General features: G+C 36.9%; 1 protein-coding gene across 1 annotated transcript in view; it reads right to left on the bottom strand.

Annotated features, from left to right (window-relative positions):
- The window catches only part of LOC128854753 (uncharacterized), a gene marked incomplete at its 5' end in the record, with an annotated part of 196,228 nt that overhangs the window by 89,176 nt on the left and 92,307 nt on the right, over positions 1-14,745 (bottom strand). The window contains one exon of the mRNA XM_054089118.1: positions 1,198-1,521. Within this exon, the coding sequence (XP_053945093.1) occupies positions 1,198-1,521 (324 nt within the window). The remainder of the gene's footprint in view (positions 1-1,197; positions 1,522-14,745) is intronic.

Genomic DNA, 14,745 nt, shown 5'->3' with positions numbered 1-14,745 from the left:
TATATGTATATAATTTTGGTTTTAGCAATTTTTTTAATTTGTTGCTGTAAAACGGTGCGCAGAATATAAAAAATTTGTAAGAGTGCGGAAAAATTGAATTTTTTATGTAACAAAATTTGAAAATTGAAAAAAAATGTTTTTGTTATATTTTTTTTTGGTTTTTTGTTATTTTTTGTTTGTTTGCTATTTAATACAAAAATGTTGTTGTTGTTGGGTTTTTTAGTTTAGGATTATTTATAGATTTGATTATGAACAGGAAGAAATTGAAATCGAAACAAATTGAGTTAGTTAAAAGGGCATGTAAAATGTTAAAAAACCAATAAAATAACAAAACGCAAAACTTCTTCGTTTTCTTTTCGTATTTTTTTATTTTTTTTTTGTTGACTTTTGTGTTATTGTTGTATTTTTCTTTTTACTTCTTTTCAGCTTGTTGCGAAACGCATTTGTATTGCTCTTGCTGTTGTTACTGTTGGGTTTTGTTGTTGTTTTTGTTTAATTTGATTTCTTTTTCCAAACTCAAAAACATTTGTTCAGTATCGAGTAGGCGTGGCTGGGAACCACATAAGAAGCATTGGCGTATAACGGAATAATTAAAATAAAGAAATCTAAATAAATATTTGTGGATTAACGCCAGGGATGTGAACTTGAGCGTTTCATAAAACAAAAAGAAAATAACTTAAATGAAAAAAAAATGTACAAAAAACTAAAATTTCAAAACTAGAAAATATTGTAAATTAAGTAAATATGTGAAATGAACACTTTATACATTGCTTAGAATTTTTTATTTTGTTTCTTTTTTTTCAAATTTGCGCCATCACTCTTCTACGCTCTCTGTTAGCCATTTAAAATAGCCTACGCACGCACACAAGCATACGCAAGCCCTCACGCACACACATACACACATATTTACCCATATATGCACAACAAAGAAAGCGGCTTTTCTAACAGCTCACTAACAGTTCACTCAAGCTAAACGCTAAACGCTAAGCGCTTACAGTCCTAAGTATTTAGCTGAACTGTTTCGTTTTGCTTTTTCTAACTAATTATAAAACTTTTTCGAGTATTTTCCTGTTTAAAGAGCTTGCATGTCTTTTTTAAAACTTTGTTTTTTTTTTTTTTTTTGGTTTTTGGTTTAAGCTTGCATATTTTTTTTTTTTATATTTTCGTTTCTATGTAGAGTTAAACATTTACACATACTTTGATAGTAAACAGCGCCACCACTGCCGTGACTGTGGCCATGACCGCTGCTATGTCCATTGCCCTGAGCGTAGCCGTACGAGTTGGCCGTGTCGATGACATCCAATGCGCTGGACTCATGTCCAGCTGGCGCGACGTGACGCTGCTGAAAATCGCTCACATTGAACGGGTACAAGAGTATGCCGTGCAGCGAATGCATTGAGGTGGACACCGTGCCCGGGTAGTGAGTGCTTGTCGCTGTCGCTATGAGTGGCGTATCAATGAGCGCCAAATTATCTTCGAACATTTTCAGATGCAATTTCTCGTCCATGCCCATTATTCTGACTGCAATTTGAATGAGGAAGGAAGGTATTGTTCAAGTTTGATTGCTATTTGATTTTCGTGTTATTTTTTTGTGGTTTTTTTTTTATTTTCGCTTTGTTATTTTGTTACTAATTGTTGTAGAGGTTGTAATTTACTGTTGCTGTATTATTAACAATTGTTCTTGTTTTCTGGTATGAAAATAAAATTTAAATAATTTTCTTAGCAGCATTCGCCTATAAAATTATTTATTGCAGCATTCGTACTACTTTTGCTTGGTGTAGCTAAACAGCGTTGGTGTCTACTACTGAAAAATGTTATTTGCTTGCTTGCAAACATTTGCGCTGTCTTGCTGTAGTTCAGCTTATTCTACATACATAATTACGATTAGCTGATTTTATATATATTTTTTTTGCATTACTTCAAATCAATTTTTTTACATTACTTTTTAAATCACTTTTTACGTAAATATATTAGGAAATTAAAGAAAAAAATATATTTGTGAATTACAACACTTATTTGAGAAGGTGCAGGATTGGAAAATTGTGATGAAAAAGGCTTAGGGTGCATTTGTAACAACAAAAAATGGAAAAAATTGAATATACAAGTGTACATAATAAGATTATTTCAAAATACTATCGCTTAGCAGTGATGGTGTTACAAGTATTGCAATGTTGGAACTCACCTTTGCTGCTTGTTGCGAAACAAATAATTTCTATTTTCGTATTTATGTGCAAAAAGAAGCGAGTATCGCCTCTAAAGCGAGTTTATGAAGACTCGTTGAATCGTTTGTTGCGTTTTTTTATAGAAGTACACAATCGCGTATAACCTGACATTCACAGGAAATATTTTCACAGTGAAATTAAAAAAAAAAATTACTCTCAATAATGAAGCTTGACAACGACGGCTTAAGCGCAAAGCAAGAAAAGTAAGAAAAAGTGTACGATGAACCTTTCTAGTACCTACAGAAATTTATACGTTTTTTTCCAATAACTTACTTTCACCGTGAAAATATTTCATGTGAATTTCGAAACACGTCTGAAAAGTAAGACTTTTCACATTAAACATTACCCAGTCTAGGGGAAAGTCTTGTGTAAATAGTTACTCATACGACGCGGCGCACCAATGTGATAGATACCATATAATTCGAACAACGAGTAGTAATTACTGCTCACTATCACTCACTATTTATCACTGTGGTGCCTACTGAAAGCTGTTTGAATGTACGCATTAATATTTTGGAAAGGTAAATAACATTTACAATATATTTTTATATACCATTTTGCATACTTTTAAGCAAATAACCTTTAAACACCTCAGCCTTTTTTTTATAAGAAAGAAATCGTAGGGCACTAGTTGTTAGGGTAAGTATAAATGGATACTCTCGAGTGTAGTGGTATTCATAAATATAATATAAGTACATAGATATATAATTAAGACAATAAATCTGAATACTTAGTTTTTTAAAATAAAACTTTAAATAAAGTTAATAAAAATTTGTAAATTCCTTGCATATATTTGATTATTATTGTGATATGGTACATACGATAATGTAGGTATATTGTGCTGGTAAAATAGCTTCAGTAGTAAGGTATCAAATTTTATGTAGTAAAGATAGTTGAAAATCACCAGAAATATTGCGATCAGTAAGAATATAGGAAATAGATACAGGTGGCAACACCTGCCATCACTGCTTTCGTTACCCACATCACTTCTCCGTTCTAGTTTATATTCCTTTTTCATACGCACTTCAAATGTTCATTCTATATCAGTCTGTTTCCATGAATCAACCAAACAAAGGGTTAACGTACAAAATAAGTATTAGAGGTTTATTCGAAAAAGTGAACTTTTCAAATCACGAGTATTCATGTGGGCTTGTATTTGGTGGGTTTGTGTATTTTATGACCTGAAATAGCTGAATAATCAATCAAACACCCTAATCTGTTGCTAAAATTCAAGAGATTCTTAAGAGCACGTCGACTTGTCGCGATTCAAAAGATGAAGATCGTATAGCTGGAAGAGCTCGCGGCCACACCAAAAAGCACATAACAGAAATGGTTCCAAGGTTGGCAAACACGCTAGCACTAGTATATTCTGGTGGAGCATTGGTCGTGTAAGATCTGAGTGAGTTGGTCCTATAAACTGACTACCACCTTAACTTAACCTAACCTAACCTAACCTACTAAATATTGATTTTTTCCCTTGCGTTGGTTTCGTTAATCTATTTCATTTCTGACAGGGTAGGTGATTAGCCTGCCGCTAACAGTCCTAAGTAGTGGGAATGTCCACATGTCGTTGCTTAAGAACAACGCCTGCTAACTGATTGGAGCGCCATCTGTGTGTCACAGTTTTCTACCAGAAGGATCGCACAAATGGTTGATGACATCGCTAAATATTCATAACATTCGCTTATTGTCGTAAAGATAGATTTGAAGATTGAAGAAAAAAGTATCAATAAAAAAAAAATAAAAAATCTGAAATGATGCTGCACTGACGTGAGAAATATCACCCTATAATCAATTATTTGCTCATACACCAAACAACTGCAGTGCCATGTAGAATCATCTTAAATACATAAATATTTTTTTTACTGTCTCTAGCTTGTCTAGATTATCGAGTGCCAATTTTCTTATATGAACTTAACTTTATGAAATGTAAAATTGTCTTCAGCTTGGGCGAAAAATCGAAATTTACAATATTCTGTGAAAACTTGAATTCATTATTTGCTTCCTAAAATTGCTGTTGTCTATATTGTATATTTCCGCAATGAAAATATAATAAAATATCCCATGAACGCAAGTATTTTACTTTATCCTCTTAGGCTCTTGGTTCTTTTACGCACTAAAAAAACTCGCTTAATTACACCTATAACAATGCATTGTGTAGCCTGCTTTTTATTTCACTCACTTACTCCTTCAAACTGTAACCAAAATTAAGCACAAAATATTGATAATCGCACTTGGTAGCAAATCCTTTCTATTCAACTAATATACATCCGCTTTCATTAAATACAACACAATTTAGCATCCCACAGTTAGCTGGTCTATCCGGACATTCACATTAATTTAATTTACACTCTTTCCTGCAGTCAACCACCGATCATCAATCGAGGTTATTCGAAGCTATATTCGCTGCTGCTTCTTTCTTCCATCATTTCACTACAACAAGTACAACTACAACAAAACTTCAACTTATCGGCAACCTTTGCAAAGTGCGCGCATATCCTTTACGCCATGATAAACAATTCGATTCTTTGTTTGCTTTGCTCATTTCTATCATCCCCACTTTTTCTGCGTTCAATCGTTTGCTGTCACATTTTAATGATTGGCAATGGAAAGTATCTCCAACTCGCTGTCAATTTTCACCCTTCCCAACCTCACCATAAGTTTGTTTGCTTATCAGCACTTCACTAGCGCTCACCATTGGGAAGGGTGCACTGTACGTTGCTCATTGCTTACCATTGCTGACAATCGCGCACAGACAACGGAAAACATAAAAGCACACTAGCTCTCGTGTATTTATGTTTTGTATGTATGTATGTGTGTACATAAGAACAACTACCGCATTCCCTTTAGTGCTTGTCTTCTCTGCTCAAAGCTTATTGAGTCTTGTATATCTGCTACTTCTGGTTGAGTGCGAGGGAAAGACAGTTTTTTTCTTTAAACCAAATCTCGAATAGGTCAGCAGCGCTACAAATGTAGCAATTGTTTGCTGGTACGTTCAGTTAAGTCTACAAATAACAGTTTGAAGCCGTTTCGTGCAGATGTTATGTGTTGCTGAGTGAATGCGGGTGAGTAAGTGGGTATAGGTGATTTGTTGGTTTATTTTCATAGCAAATATTTATACAACACGAAGTAAGTGAGCCGGCTTACGAGTATCAGTTGAATTGGATTTGCCTGCAGTTAATGCCAGCTTGGAAACAAAAACTAGAATTAAAAGTGCGAACGCTGCTAACTACGTACATACATACCAATAATGTTAGAAGTTCTGAGGTGAGTGGAGCTAATCGAAGGGAACCCAGAGAAAAATGTGGGTACGAGCGAATGATTGAAGATTTAAATTTGTGGCTGCAAGTTTAATTACATCCAACCATTGGTGCTTTAAAGCATTCCTTGCTTGAAGGTGGAGTGAAAACAGAGGAAATAGTTACGTATACGCCAGGGCAAACACCACGCTTTGAATAGGCATTCTACTTTCTAAGGAAAGGTGAGCCATTCTGTAAGTTTAAGTAAATTTTAGTTCTAAAATAAAAATGTACATTATTAGAACTACTCATTGGATTACTGCTGATTTTAAGTAAAATTCAGCTTCTTTATGGCTGAGAAAATGGTTACTCATACGCCATGGTGCATTGTTCTAGAAACAGTCCGCTAGAAAATGTGTACAAAGTAGAAATATTACCGGCGCAGTTGGACTACAGTGCAAACGCCAGACATGATCTTTAGGGCAGTTCTGAGGCGAATGATAGAGGTGAGTCACTGTTCGATTTCATATTAAACAACAATCTCGACATATAGTATGTAATGCAGGGACCGCTCCAACCTTCACATTTTCCGAGCTCGAAAAAATTTCCGGGTCTTAGATGTCACTTTATGCACAAAAAACAACTCTAAAATATTTAGAAATTGGAGGGTATCCGACAATAAATCTTTTTCGAACCATAGTTGGATTGTCTTCGATATCAATATCAAGCTTGAGAAACCGACTCCATTAGGAAACACAAGAAGAACAAGCTGACACATATTCAGCAGAGTAGCCCGGTCTAGACTTGAACATATCAACGAAACCATTATGTCAAGTAAACTCTTAGATGAGAAAGTAAGAGCTTTGAAAGTTTCGTTTACGAAAGGATTTGAAGTTTCATATCCCATCAGGTATGGCAAAATTACTTAACCCACCGTGTGAAATAAAGATTTAAGCTTAGGGAAATGACAAAAGAAATCTTCAACATATTCTACAAATGCAAGTTCTTTAAGCCCTTCAATGATTGTCTTAGGGAATACAAGAAAGCAGTCAGAGAAGCTCATACAGAAGCTGAGAAATATTTTTGTACTTCCTTTGAATCAACCAAGGATACGGACAGATTAAGTAAGCTTTCATCTAAAGAACCATACTGTCTTACTTTCTTAAGGAAAGACAACGAGGAATGGACAAAATCTTCGGCCGATACGTTAGACTGTCTTATAAACTCACACATGTCAGATAACACTGAATACATTGTGAACAATTTTAACAGTGTTCAAAGGTCCAACTTAAACTCCAATATAATTAAACACATCGTATCCCAAGATAAAACTGTTTGAGCGATGAAAAGCTTCGAACCATAAATCAGCCTGCGTAGATGGGATATTCTCTGCCATGATGTGCTATACTCGAAAAAACGACAATTCCGCGGCTAGAGGTCTTTTTCAAAAAGAGTCTTATGCTAGGGCATATTCCAAAAACCTGGAGGAGAGTCAATGTGATTTTTATCCTCAAAGCTGGTAGACGTGATTATTATGCAGCCAAAGATTTCGGACCAATCAATTTATCCTCCTTTATCTTTAAAACTCTTGAAGGATTGCTCGATGCATATCTTTTCCGAGTTCGGTCGAAAGGAGATAAAGACAGTGGCGTATGCGGATGACATAGTGATCATAGTTTCAGGAATGTTTCCAATAATAATCAGTGAGATCAAGAAATGAGCTCTGGGATTACTCAGCAGTTGGAACACAGACTGATATTTGTGCGTAAACTCGAGTAAATTTGAACTGATGCTATTCACTAAGAAAACTATGATAAGAAACTTTAATCTCCCAAAATTAAATGGCGTTAGTCTTACGCTAGCCCAACAAGCAAACTGCTTGGGTGTTATCCTAATTACCATTAGATTTACACATAAAAACAATCGCTACATGCAGTACGCTGAGTTTTAGGGACATAGAAAGCTGGACAAAAATATTGTACGGGCATCCTCTTACAGGGATCCTCATTGCTGGAAAACAAATCAGACTTCACAATCTCTGACCTGGACTTCAAGAAAGATTTCACAGCACGTTTTCCACTGAGAGCCGAATCGAGAAAAGGGAAAGTGATTGGTAGATTCGACATTGAAATCTACATTAACGGTTCTAATATGAACTGTGGTGTTTGAGTTGGTCTCTATTCGGAGCCGCTCAACTTATCCAAATTAATTCGAATTCCTGACTATGTCAGCGTGTTCCAGGCAGAAATATTAGCAATTTAGAAAGCATACAAATCAATAAAACACTACAAGAAAATTGGTGCAAGAGTAGCTATCTTTTCAGATGATCACGCAGCTATAAAATACTTAGATACCAATTCGATTTCATACAAACTAGTTTCACAATGTAGAGAGGAACTAGAACTACTTGGTCATTGGCTTGAAATTACTCTGATATGGGTTCCCCGACACAGGAATATAGAGGGCAATGAGAAAGCAGGCGAGCTAGCAAGAAAAGATTCGACACTAGGCATGACAGAGGCGGTCACAGTTGCTACCCCATTCTATACAATAAGTATTGAGTTACACCACTATGCTTTAGCCGAAAGAAAGTGGACGCGATTAACTAAATGTACTAAATCAAGAAAAAATGGCCGAATTACTTATTAGGATGTTCTCGCCCAAATATATCATGTATCACTGCAACCTTTAGAGGTCACTGGAAGGTAGCGGACCATGCAGCAAGACTTAACCCTTATTTCAATCCCATCTGCAGAAGGTGTCAGGCGGAGGGACTGATAGGAAGTCTTTTCACTATTTATGCGAATGTCCAGGTCTAGCAAGACTTCGCTCTTTAGGCAAGCCTTTCTTACAGCAAATTACGTAATAAATCTCAGAAATAGAAATAAAAAGTTTGCTGTGATACTTAGATCGCACGCAATACATCACTCACAAAAAAAGAAAGAAAAAAAACACAGCAAAAATAAGATAATCCATTAGAATAGTGGTAGCAAACCGGCCCTAGTCGCTTATTAGGATTACTTCAATAGAAATATTAAGCCAAATAAATGTCCCTTTGGTCGATAATAATTTGAAGCAATCCTCCTGATCAATTTTGGGCAAAGGAGTCGAATTCTAATATGTACTTACTATAGTCTTATTCGGCGTAAGCAGTAGAGACCAGTAATCAATCGTTGGGGGCTTGCAGGTCAGGTGGTGTAGTATGATTATAAGTCGGATATGCCTTAACATTAATATTCATAAACATTTTGTTTTGGTTTTTATTTTATTGTCCACTTATGCATTCACTTTGCTGTGCCGTTTAAATAGAGTATCATATTTCTTAAAAGGTTCATTACACTTGAAACTAAACGCAAACATAGCTAACGTATTGTTTTATGTGCGGCGCGTGAATGCTAGAATCATATTACACAAGTAAACACCGAAAATTTGTTATTGGCTTGCATTGGCAAAAATTGCTATAAAAACGCTTGTACGTAGTATGTAAGAAAGAAGAAAGAAAACAATCGTTTTACAAGCTGGATGTCTAGCTTGAAATGATAAAATAAAATAAATATATTTCAAATAACAAACAATACTTTCTTTAAATAAATATATCTCTTTACAGTGGTAAAAGCCGTAATGACCTTTTTCTTTCCTCTCCGGCCCGTCAAATATACAGAATTATCTTCCTTGGCATCATTTCCGGCTTTTTTACCATGAAAAATGCTTGAGTTTTCATGTAATTCTTTCATTCGCCATGTTTTCCATATATCGAATCGTAAGTAATTTATTTTCCTTATTCAGTAATCGTTTACTTCTTTCAGACATACGCTAACATACGAAACCTTCAGAATTTCTCTTTGAATTTATTTGATTTGTTATTGGTCGCATTGAAAACCTAATTGAACGACGATGGAAAAGCGTTAACTGAGTTTGATATTATAATCGATTGTGTACTCAAAAGATGTTGGCAACTGCTTTCAAGAACAACCTGACGGGGTTTGACGTTTGAGGTCTTTTTGAATTTTTCAAAGGTCTTGAAAGGAGCGATGGCATCACTTATGCTGTTTGGAAAGACATTAATCTGGTAAAAAAAAAAACAAGGCAATCTTGAAATTCTTGAAAAATCTGAAAAACCTCATTTACGCTTCAAAGAAATCCAGCTAAAAGTTATACTGAGAAAAAATTGTCTACATTGAGGTGGGACACCAATGGACATCTCGTGCAGAGAAAAACGGACATGGTACTTTTTACCAGGAAGTACAAGGTCACGACGTGGAAACTCTCGAAGCCAGGCAACAACGAACTACTTTTCAAAGATCAGGCAAGGTACTTCGGAGTAATAATATACAGTAAATTGCTGTGGAAACGTAATGTTGAGGAAAGAGTGAAAAAGTCCAGTAACGCGTTTTACGCATGAAAAAGAATGCTGGGCGTTACTTGGGGTCTATCACCCTCTCTGCTGCGTTGGTGCTACACGGCAGTAGTTAGACCGATATTGCTGTATGGGGCCTTAGTATGGTGGACTGCGACAAGAAAACTGGCATACTTAATGCCACTAGAAAAGATTCAACGTCTCGCTGCTCTGTGCATAACAGGAGCGATGAAAACTACTCCAACGGCGGGGTGGAAATGATTCTTAGCATGCCACCTATTGACCTTGTGGCGGAAAAATTGGCAGCGAAATCCGCGGGGAGGTTAGTGGCTGCTGAAGTACTCATCTGTAGAACCTTCGGTCACAGCTCAATTGGAAAATGGAGCTCAGGTTGCACAGACTACATGACTCCGTACTTTAGTTGGGAGAGAGGGTTTCGCACTAGAATTGAAGAGGAGGGATGGCACAAAGGCATGAAGCCTGGCCATAGAACTTTTCACATCTATACAGACGGCTCTAAAACTTCAGATGGAGTGGGAGTGGGTATTCACTGCTCAAAACTAGGGATAAGGCAGCATATCAAGCTGCCAGACCACAGCAGTATTTTCCAAGCGGAAGTTTTTACTGTGGGGAAAGCCGCGGAGCTAGCTTCCCCAAGAACAAGGAAGAACTCAACAATTTATATATACGTGGACAGTCAAGCAGTAATAAAAACAATAAGCTCATATTGCATTAAGCCCAAAAATGTTCGACGGAGCAGGGAGGCCATAGAAAGGCTAGCTGCAAACAGTAGGCTGCATATCTACTGGGTACCTGGTCACAAAGGCGTTATGGGGAACGAAATAGTAGATGAGATAGCAAAAAGTGCTGTTAGACTACCTTTTGAACAAGAGAACGACATACCAAAACCGCTAAATACAATATATGTACAATGAAATGGACGACTACATGAAAAGGCGAGTGGAAGCTAGGTGGACTAACCTGACCTCATGCAAAACAGCAAAAGTTATGTGTAGAACTAACGACAAAAAACTGACTCAATTCGTACTTACGCTCTCGCGAAAGGACTGCAGAACTATCATAGGTATGCTAACAGGTCATAATCTATTGGCTGCACATGCGTACAAGATAGGGATTGCTAACACGGACAAATGCAGAAAATGCAGAGAAGGAGTTGAGGAAACTTTAGAACACCTTCTGTGCGTTTGTCTGGAATTATTAAAAACGCGTTTAAAACGCCTTGGAGTCCCATTGTTTGAGGGTCTGGAGGACGTCTCAAAAGCGGATCCCCCAGCGCTGCTTAGATTCGCCAAAAGCGCTAACATTCTACATAATGTATACTTTCGGTATTCATAGAAGTCGGTCTCCATATGGTATCGCTAGCGACCAAAAGGTCTATGCGTGGCTTGTTGCCAACCAGGCTAACCTAACCTAACCTATTTTGAGGTGATTTATGGTGATTTTTGTTTAAGAACTAGTCCATCCTTATGAAGTTTAAAATACAACGGCATAATGCTCCCATTGTCGCCCTTCAATGGATACCACCATCGAAGTACAGGCAATTTTTTATAAAAAACTTGCCGAAGAGAGATATGGCTTAACATTGTCTCACGAGGGGCGACCGGTGTTAGAAAAAAACGTTTTCTTAATAAAAGTGTTGCATATCCATAGTGAGTATCAACTGAGAAATCTAACGTTGTCATGCCTGCTGACAGCTGCCGTATATTTAGTATTAGATTTCAAGATGAGCTGAGTGAAAAGATTTGAAAGTTTCGTCGCCTTTTCTGTGACTCATTTAAATGCCTTCGCAGGCGAGTAAATTTCGATATAGGCCAGCAATTTCATTAAATTGTTAATGCGTGCAAAGTTATTTGTATTAAAATACTTTTTAGTGATAATTAAACGAAGCACCGAATCAACCACGAAAAGGCCAATGGAATGGAGGAGAAAACGTAGAGCAGCAGCGTGGAGCAGAGAACAGCTCACAGGATAATCAAAATCCACCACAAGCACATAACGCCTTCCCTCCAACCCATGTTCAAGAGGGTTTGCAGAGAAAGCAACAACGTAATTTTATGTTAGGTGTTACTTGGAACTATTGAGGTTAGAATGATGATTAGTGATTTATTATTATTAATAAAAAATACAAAATTTTATTTAGTAAAATCGCATTTTATTATAAATTTTCTCCTAGTGAATAGAAGAGTCATTCTTATTGCTCAAAATAGCGCCAATTATGCTTGAGCTACAAACTTGTCTCACTAACTGCAATTTTTCCTGCAGGGTTGCATGCGTATTTTTACTAAGGGTAGTACTCACTTTAACGCCTTAGCCCATAAATTACGAAAATAAATTTGAAAATGTGCAATAATTTTGACATTACGACGCCGCTGGGAGGCCAACAGCCAAGCAGCAAAAAAAAAAAAATACTTTGATAAAATAAAACAAAAATAATTTGTAGTTACTGCGACATGTTGTAAAACAAAGCAGCTCACGAATTATTGCCATACATACATATATAAATATGCATGCCTGCAAATTTGTAGCTTATTCTCATATGAGTAGGTACTTATATGCCCAGTAGGAAATGAAACTAGGGAAAACTCATATTGAAACAAGTCGGCTAGTAGTGTATCAAGAGTATCTCAGATCTGTTTTCGTTAGACCAGGACATTGGCGCTCATCTGGCACTGCATATCATATCCTGTATAAAATCCCAAAAATTTCAGTCTTATCCAGAAGGGAAACAAAACTGGAGACCGCTATTAAAGACTATTTTAGGCGGAAAATCACGAAAGTCTCGCGATAGGTTAAGTTGGTTGAACTGGTTCACTTGCAGTCACGCATAGACCGGTTCAATCCTCAGCGGTACCACCTGGAGCTCATAACTTATTCGTTTGGGTTTTGAACTTGTCCACCCGCATGGTGCCAGGAGACATTTCCAACTTCCAACTGAGATATCTTCCAATCCATCAAACTGTGTTGCCCCAGAAACTTTTAAGCGTGGTTTGAGATGCTCTACAGTTCCTCGAACTCTTCTTTCTACATTTCCTGCATTCCTCGCTGTCCGAAACTCTTTTCTTATAAGCATAGGCTTCCATTAAGCTCAGTCCGTATTTTATAATCTCTTCGTGTTAGTGAGTTTATAAATCGACTAATTGACTATCTATGAGTTAGCTATTTGTTAAGTTAACTTTGGAGTTGGTTCCAGCAGAATCAGAAGCTAGTTAGAGGGATCAGGCCAGTCTATTATTGCAACAAACTATGTACTCTTCGCGGAGGGCAGATTAAATCGTCCGAAATTTGATGTTCAATAGGAATTTTGCCACTCTCTTTCCATCAAAGGAGGAATGGAATAAGGGATTCTCTCTAAACAACTTCGACACTACAGTCTGTACAGATGGCTGTAAAATGGATTGTAGCGTTGGAGCTTGTATATATTCCCATAGACTTAAAATTGGACAACCGCACTCCTCTTTTAAAGGCAATATTGTGATTCTTTCGGATTCGGCTGCAACAACCTCTAATCTGGTGATAAAAAGCAAAAATAGGCATTACCACCTTGAGTGAAACACAAAGTTCCTTATCTGTGGCTTGCGAAATCGCAACTTTGAAGGAAACGAAAAAGCAGACGAACTGACTGGCAAGAGGGGGATCTACCATGAATAACATTGTTCCCAAAACGGTATTCAAAGGACTGGGTGCATCCAACAATACCTTAAAATATCTATAAATCGCGGATTGTAGGCGGAGAGAGTTAGCAGAACAACACAAAAAAACGTCAATACTGGCAAATATGGAACGAAGGTCTGCCTGCGGTCTAACGGCAGTTATAACTGGCTTCTAGCGGATAGGAGAGTAGGCAGACAAAAAGGGTATCCCTTACAATTCATACTATCTGCCGGAGAAAAAGGAAACTATCTTGGACTTTCTCTGCGTATGTCCTGCTCTATGGAAAGCGAGGTTGTTAACACTTGGCAAACTGCTTTTTGAGGATGCGGCAACAAAATGGGGTGGAAGCGCTAACTGGATTCTTTGTGAATCGCCACTTAAAAAAACTAAGCAATATCACAAATTAAATAAAAATCCCACGATACATCGAGAAAGAAAAGAGTGGTTGCGTACTTTTCAATCAGATATGCTTGGAACAAAATGGGGTGGAAGCGCTAACTGGATTCTTTGTGAATCGCCACTTAAAAAAACTAAGCAATATCACAAATTAAATAAAAATCCCACGATACATCGAGAAAGAAAAGAGTGGTTGCGTACTTTTCAATCAGATATGCTTGGAATCCTTATCCTGGTACTGAACCTCTTTAGAAATTGTTACGTCTGAGAAGAAGTAGAGTCGATTCATTACAACTTTTCCTTCTAGTGAAGCCAGTCATTCTAGTTTTTAAAGTATTGACGTATAAAATGGCCTCGTAACATGGGGTTTCTGCGCTTCCCTATCTCGAACAATGATTATGACAAACTGAAGAGATTTTGTGACAAATTTGCACGCCATCTCCGTGCTCTTTATTATACGAGTATCTTCATCATTTATTATTCTTCTAAATATGAAAAGATTTGCAAAGAGAACTAGCCTCAAACCGAATACTAAAATGATCGCAAAGTCGAGGGCTGTATTTGAAGTTCTAGGCAAATCTTTTTTTTAGGAGTCAGAATGTTGGAGAGTAATGCACTCCAGTGATAGCAGAACGAGGAATGAAACTAAATTCAAATAAGTAAGTAAGGCTGAGCACGCGATCTGGACTGAGTTTTAATTAACCGCGCACAATTTTAGTAGAATTTAATTAGGATTCACTGTTTATTTTTAAATCAAAGAATCCCAGACAATAAGAGATATAGCTGGTAATATCAAATGGTCCAACAAGAATTTAATTTTGTCACTTAAAAAATTGTTGCATCTAAATGAGGTGACGAA

The sequence above is a fragment of the Anastrepha ludens genome, chromosome 2 (genome assembly GCF_028408465.1).
Source record: "Anastrepha ludens isolate Willacy chromosome 2, idAnaLude1.1, whole genome shotgun sequence".
Taxonomy (NCBI): Eukaryota; Metazoa; Arthropoda; class Insecta; order Diptera; family Tephritidae; genus Anastrepha; species Anastrepha ludens.
This window is presented reverse-complemented; position numbering and strand designations above follow the sequence as displayed.